Source organism: Rattus rattus, chromosome 10, assembly GCF_011064425.1.
Source record: "Rattus rattus isolate New Zealand chromosome 10, Rrattus_CSIRO_v1, whole genome shotgun sequence".
Classification (NCBI taxonomy): Eukaryota; Metazoa; Chordata; class Mammalia; order Rodentia; family Muridae; genus Rattus; species Rattus rattus.
The window spans coordinates 88,990,047-88,997,682 of record NC_046163.1 but is presented as its reverse complement, the minus strand read 5'-3'; the positions used below and the strand labels follow the sequence as shown (position 1 = coordinate 88,997,682).

Here is a 7,636-nt window from a genome sequence, read left to right as displayed (position 1 = left end):
ATACAGCAAACCAGTGGCTAACATTAAACTAAATGGAGAGAAACTTGAAGCAATCCCACTAAAATCAGGGACTAGACAAGGCTGCCCACTCTCTCCCTACTTATTCAATATAGTTCTTGAAGTTCTAGCCAGAGCAATCAAGCAACAAAAGGAGGTCAAGGGGATACAGATCGAAAAGAAGAAGTCAAAATATCACTATTTGCAGATGATATGATAGTATATTTAAGATCCCAAAAGTTCCACCAGAGAACTACTAAAGCTGATAAACAACTTCAGCAAAGTGGCTGGGTATAAAATTAACTCAAATAAATCAGTAGCCTTCCTCTACACAAAAGAGAAACAAGCGAGAAAGAAATTAGGAAACGACACCCTTCATAATAGACCCAAATAATATAAAGTACCGTGTGACTTTAACCAAGCAAGTAAAAGATTTGTACAACAAGAACTTCAAGACTCTGAAGAAAGAAATTGAAGAAGACCCCAGAAGATGGAATGATCTCACAAGCTCATGGATTGGCAAGATTAATATAGTAAAAATGGCCATTTTACCAAAAGCGATCTACAGATTCAATGCAATCCCCATCAAAATACCAATCCAATTCTTCAAAGAGTTAGACAGAACAATTTGCAAATTCATCTGGAATAACAAAAAACCCAGGATAGCTAAAACTATCCTCAACAATAAAAGGACTTCAGGGGGAATCGCTATCCCTGAACTCAAGCAGTATTACAGAGCAATAGTGATAAAAACTGCATGGTATTGGTACAGAGACAGACAGATAGACCAATGGAATAGAATTGAAGACCCAGAAATGAACCCACACACCTATGGTCACTTGATTTTTGACAAAGGAGCCCAAACCATCCAATGGAAAAAGATAGCATTTTCAGCAAATGGTGCTGGTTCAACTGAGGTCAACATGTAGAAGAATGCAGATCGATCCATGCTTATCACCCTGTACAAAGCTTAAGTCCAAGTGGATCAAGGACCCCACATCAAACCAGACACACTCAAACTAATAGAAGAAAAACTAGGGAAGCATCTGGAACATATGGGCACTGGAAAAAATTTCCTGAACAAAACACCAATGGCTTATGCTCTAAGATCAAGAATCGACAAATGGGATCTCATAAAACTACAAAGCTTCTGTAAGGCAAAGGATACTGTGGTCAGGACAAAACGGCAACCAACAGATTGGGAAAAGATTTTTACCAATCCTACAACAGATAGAGGCCTTATATCCAAAATATACAAAGAACTCAAAAAGTTAGACCAAGAGGGGAGACAAATAACCCTATTAAAAAATGGGGTTCAGAGCTAAACAAAGAATTCACAGCTGAGGAATGCCGAATGGCTGAGAAACACCTAAAGAAATGTTCAACATCTTTAGTCATCAGGGAAATGCAAATCAAAACAACCTGAGATTTCACCTCACACCAGTGAGAATGGCTAAGATCAAAAACTCAGGTGACAGCAAATGCTGGCGAGGATGTGGAGAAAGAGGAACACACCTCCATTGTTGGTGGGGTTGCAGACTGGTACAACCATTCTGGAAATCAGTCTGAGGTTTCTCAGAAAATTGGACATTGAACTGCCTGAGGATCCAGCTATACCTCTCTTGGGCATATACCCAAAAGATGCCCCAACATACAAAAAAGACACGTGCTCCACTATGTTCATCGCAGCCTTATTTATAATAGCCAGAAGCTGGAAAGAACCCAGATGCCCTTCAACAGAGGAATGGATACAGAAAATGTGGTACATCTACACAATGGAATATTACTCAGCTATCAAAAACAACGACTTTATGAAATTCAGAGGCAAATGGTTGGACCTGAAAATATCATCCTGAGTGAGCTAACCCAATCACAGAAAGACATACATGGTATGCACTCACTGATAAGTGGCTATTAGCCCAAATGCTTGAATTACCCTAGTTGCCTAGAACAAATGAAACTCAAGACGGATGATCAAAATGTGAGGGCTTCACTCCTTCTTTAAAAGGGGAACAAGAATACCCTTGGCAGGAAGAGAGAGGCAAAGATTAAAACAGAGACTGAAGGAACACCCATTCAGAGCTCTGCCCACATGTGGCCCATATACATAGAGCCACCCAATTAGACAAGATGGATGAAGCAAAGAAGTGCAGACCGACAGGAGCCGGATGTAGATCGATCCTGAGAGACACAGCCAGAATACAGCAAATACAGAGGCGAATGCCAGCAGCAAACCACTGAACTGAGAACTTTGGAACGGGACCCCTGCTGAAGGAATCAGAGAATGAACTGAAGAGCTTGAAGGGGCTCGAGACCCCATATGTACAGCAATGCCAACCAACCAGAGCTTCCAGGACTAAGCCCCTACCTAAAGACTATACTGACCCTGGACTCTGACCTCATAGGTAGCAATGAATATCCTAGTAAGAGCACCAGTGGAAGGGGAAGCCCTGGGTCCTGCTAAGACTGAACCCCCAGTGAACTAGACTGTTGGGGGGAGGGGCGCAATGGGGGAGGGTGGGGAGGGGAACACCCATAATGAAGGGAGGGGGAGGATTAGGGGATGTTTGTTCGAAACCGAAAGGAATAACACTCAAATGTATATAAGAAATACTCAAGTTAATAAAAAAAAAAAAAAAACATGAAATAGATCCACCTGCTTATTTTAAGCATATTAAAAAGGAAACTAATCGGACCATTTCTATCTGTCTATTTATACAAAAGGCTACACAATGTTACACGTCTCCAGATTACAATTAGCGTGATTATGAATTAGTGTTCTACACCATTACTCAGTTCTTAGAAATCAGAAATTGCTGTAGCAGGTTCACTAGAACATAACACTATGAGATTTAAAAACTAACAGTTATTGCAAAAAATAAAAGCTACTTCAAAGCAAGCAAAGTCAGTACCATTACAGATATTAAAAAAAAAAAAAGGAACAAGCAAGGCTAGGGTTTGATAACGCCATCTTGTGATCCATTCGTGTGCATTCTTCACTGCGTGAGTCACTCCCCAAATCCATTTGTATGGTTACTCCTCGACCAAAAAGGACCAGAACAAAAAGTTTACTTCAACTGTTCCCATAGGAAACTCAGCTTGGTTAGTGTGTCAGGCACTTTCTGAGATACCAGCCCACCCCTCGAGCCCTCTCAGCAACTCTACAGGCCAGTCACAATGCAAGTTCAGACAATACACTGTATAGAGAGAAAGGCTGCTATTAATGTTGAAAACAGCAAATGCTACTCATCTGAGTATACCGCTGCAAAAGCTGTGGCAAAAACATCAAAGTGAGAAACTTCCACACATGAACATCTCCTTCCAAGTATGTATCTGTTTTGTGGCAGATTTACAACAGGCCTAAAACCATTCCCACCCTACCAAGTCTTTCTGGAGTTCTGCAGGCAGAGTAAAGTATTCACCCACACTGGCTTTCATAAGCTTTCTTACCTAAAGGACGATTTACAGGTCAGTATCAAACCAGGCCAGCTGATTGCTATCACCTGGGGGCAGCCCGTCCATGAGGTCCTGGGCATGTCCCAGGTCAGGCAGCCCATCAACCGGATAGTCAGCACCAGGGTGATGGCCACCCATCTCATGCTCCATCATAGGGTCCATCCCCAAGGCGTCCTGGCCGTATCCACCAGAGTGAAAAGAACGGTAGCTGGGATCGTCCTGGCGATATCCAAGGGCTTCTCCCTGGGCACCAATGTCCAGTCCGAGATCAGCAGTCTCATTCCAAGCCATTGGCTCTGTCCTGAAGAGGGAACTGGTCAGCTCAACCGAAAGCCGTTTCTTGTAGTCCTGTGGCTTGTCCTCAGACATTCGGAATAGAACAGCAGCCGCATATGTTGCCACGCCTTCGTTCCTGGAGTGGAGCAACTCTGTCAGGGGAGCTGTGGCTCCCTCAGCCTCAATGGCCTCTGCAGCCTCCTTGTCCTGAGCAAGTTCACAGAGGACCCCTGCAGCTACTCTTTGGATATTTTTAATGGGAGAATAAAGCAACTGCACAAACAGTGGAATGGTATTGAGTCTTCGGATCACAATCCGGTTGTGAACATCCCGAGCGAGGATGTGGAGAGCCCCAGTGCACCCTTCAACTATCTCCTCCATGCGGACGCCCTCCACGAACTGCTGCTGTGTTCCACCCATGGACGTGCGCCGCTGGGTGTCCTGATGTGCTCGTACAAGCAGCTGAACTAGTCGTGGGATCGCACCCTGTTCCCGCAAAGGCGCATGATTTGCTGGGCAAAGGGCAAGGTTTCGGATCAATCCAACAGTTGCCTTTATCAGAGGCCAGTGGGATGGTGGGTGCAGGAGTTTAACCATAACAGGTAGTCCATAATGAAGGCGAACGGCATTCTGGGCCATCTCAGCTTCCTGATGTCGGCTGGTCAGATGACGAAGAGCACAGATGGCAGGCTCGGTAATGTCCTCCCTGTCACCAGCACGAAGGACAGTGCGCACAAGAGCCTCTATGCCACCCACTTGGCACACCATCATCTTGTTTTTGTAATTATTGCAAGTGAGGTTAGAGAGAATTCCAGCTGCGCAGGTGGCTACACTCCTATTTGACAGATGAACATTCCTTTTAATTTTCCAAGTCATGATTGTTCATAGATTATTTTTAGATACAGAGAAGTAGAAAGTGTTCTGTTATCCTACCTTCTGCATTCAAAGTATTCTTCTTACTGACTGTAAGTGGTAGACATTCCACTTCTATTTGAAATCATAATGGTCAGTCTTCCTGCCATATTGATAGTTTTTTTTTTTCATCACTTGGTTATTTAATAGGAGGATACCAAAGTGTGTATGTGACACTCTTCGATTTTTTTTTGGGGGGGGGTGGCTCTGTGCATGTTTCTAAATAGAATGATATGTCTAGGGAATTAAGATAACTAGATCATTAAAGACAGGACATATGGAAATAAGAAGGGACCTTTTCCTGGTGGGCAGTGAATTTCAAGTAGAATCGTGTATGTTCATTTTCATTTTTAATCCATTGATTTGAAGGATATTAGAATCCTGCTTATGGGAGAAATATTGGCAAATTGGAGATTAACTGACTAAACCTCAATTAGGAGGATATTTCAATTAACTATCAAAAAGTCAACTTGTGTTTGAAGTACAGTTGATGTTTCATTATTTACATGAACAATTAGATTAGCTGCTTCAAAATTATGGGTAAAGTGGAAAAATAATTTATAATGAATCATTACCTCACTATATTTTGTTTACTGATAAATTATTTCTTTTTCCTGCCCAATGTTAAATTGAAGACTATGATATTAAAGAAACTGTATATTAGCTTTATGGATGGAGGTTTAATTAGAAATATTATACACAAAGTAGGAAAATCTATAACTAGAAAAATCTTGAATTCTGGTTTCTGCCCTGAGCAGAACTGGTTCCACATTTCTCTGTACCCAAGACCTATAGGAGGGAGAGCTGGATTCTTAGAAGTTCAGACAATCCTAAGTGCTTTGGGGAGACAGCCATTCTTGTTCATATTTCTGTTCCAAGAAAAACCTGCCTTGTCTCCTCTGGATATAGGAATATATGAGCAATGAGGAGAAGGAAACCTCTGGTTTCTGCCTGCACCTGGGATTGAATTGAATGAGTCTCAAAGTTTCCTGAACCCAAATTGCATGGGAGAGAGAACTGGACCCTCGGAAGTGAGGATAATCTTGAGAGCTCAGACGATACAATATTTCTGCCCATATTGCCTAGTGTTCTCTGTACCCTTTGGGCAAAGGGACCTTGGAGCAGACAAGGGCAGAACACTTCTAGTTTCTGCCTGAACCTAGACCTGAAAGCCCGGCAAGAGGAGCACCTACACTCCTGAGAGTAAAAATAAGAACAACTCATCTGCTCCAAGCCAACCTGACAGGAGGATTCAGGTCACATAAACCAGAAGCAGCTATCTGATCCCAGATCTGGCTGAAAGAAAACAGTTCTACAGGAGTGCTAACACACAGGCGTAAAGGAGGGTCAAGCCACTGTCAGAGATACAAAGACAAGCTAACACCAGAGACAACCTGATGGCAAGAGGCAAGAACAGAAATCTAAGCAATAGAAACCAAGAATACTTGGCATCACCAGAGCCCAATTCTCTCAGCAAAGCAAAACTGGATATCCAAACACATTGGAAAAGCAAGAATTTGATTTAAAATCACATTTTATGGTGAGGATAGAGGAATTTAAAAAGAACATAAATAACTCACTTAGAGAAATGAAGGACAACAAAAGTAAAGAAGTAGAATCCCTTAAAGAGAAAACACAAAAATCCCTTAAAGAATTACAAGAAAACACATCCAAACAGGTGAAAGAATTAAACAAAACCATTCACAATTTAAAAATGGAAAGGGAAGCAATAAAGAAAGTACAAAGGGAGACAACCTTGGAGATAGAATACCTAGGAAAGAGAACAGGAGTCAAAGAGGCAATACAGGACACTATAAGCAGATAAAACCTAAGTGTTGTTATAAAATATAAAAAATAAAAAATAAAAGTATTTTTGTCTTTTATCCCCACGATGTCCAGCATTACATTGCCCCAAGATATCTGCTGGATATCTTGCCAGAAGCACACATTCCAATTCTGTGGTGGCCCAGACCAGCTGCCCTACACTCCATAACAGGTAAATTGACACAAGAAAGAACATACAACACTGTAACCTTAGATCCAATTGATAAGATAATTGCCCACCTAACCATACAAAGCCCAGTACCATCCACTCCTTAAGAGCATAAATACACAGAGCGGAATCTTAAGTCACCTGCCATGGCATCTCTCTCAATCCCTCCTGTCTCTTCTCCTTTCCTCTTCAGTCTCCTCCTCCTCCTTCAAACTTCTCTCTCACCCATCCTTCCTTCTTCTCCAATGACAGACCTCTTTCTCTCCTGTAACTGCCTCTCACCTGTATTTTACAAATTCAATGGGGAGAAGGTTCTGGTGAAGTCACCTGAGTCCTGAGTACTTGACAAGGCAGCTGCCCTTGAGGCAGTGATTAGCATAAAAATACAGATAGCTCCAGGGCAAACCATAACACCTAATGATAATAGATATAGAAGAAAGGGATGAATCACAATTTGAAGGGCCGGTAAATATCTTCAACAAAATAATAGAAGAAAACTTACCTAAAGAAAGAGATGTGCACAAACATATTACAACAAACTTCTCGCCAGAGTCTATGAAAGCCAGAAGATCCTGGGCAGATGTCATACAGACCCTAGGAGAACACAAATGAAAGCCCAGGCTACTATATTCATAAAATCTCTCAATTAACATAGATGGAGAAAGCAAGATATTCCATGAGAAAACCAGATTTCACAGTATCTTTCTATAAATCCAGGCCTACAGAGGATAATAGGTGGAAATCTCCAGCAAAAGGAGGGAAACTACAACTGAAAAAAGGCAGGAAATTAAGCTCCTTGCAATGAAACCAAAAGAACGGAGACACACAAACATAATTCTACCTCTAAACAAATAAATAAATAAACAACAATCACTATTCATTAATATCTCTTAACATCAATAGACTTAATTCACAAATAAAAATTCATAGACTAACAGACTGTATAAATAAAGATGATCCCACAATTTGTTGCATACAGGAAACACACTACAGAAAGAGAGA

General features: G+C 41.6%; 1 protein-coding gene across 3 annotated transcripts; it reads right to left on the bottom strand.

The window, feature by feature from the left end:
* Positions 1–2,691: 2,691 nt before the first annotated feature.
* Positions 2,692–4,555, bottom strand: LOC116911358 (catenin beta-1-like). Of its 3 annotated transcripts, none has more exons than XM_032915279.1 (2): positions 3,448–4,555; positions 2,692–3,042 (listed from the first exon to the last, which is right to left on the bottom strand). In XM_032915279.1, the coding sequence occupies exon 1, from the start codon at positions 4,498–4,500 to the stop codon at positions 3,460–3,462; it is 1,041 nt and encodes a 346-aa protein (XP_032771170.1). In that variant the 5' UTR covers positions 4,501–4,555; the 3' UTR covers positions 2,692–3,042; positions 3,448–3,459. The 3 variants fall into 3 exon arrangements, with proteins under 3 accessions (XP_032771170.1, XP_032771169.1, XP_032771171.1); XM_032915278.1 differs by having other exon boundaries at positions 2,692–3,036; XM_032915280.1 differs by having other exon boundaries at positions 2,692–3,033.
* Between the last annotated feature and the right edge of the window lie 3,081 nt (positions 4,556–7,636).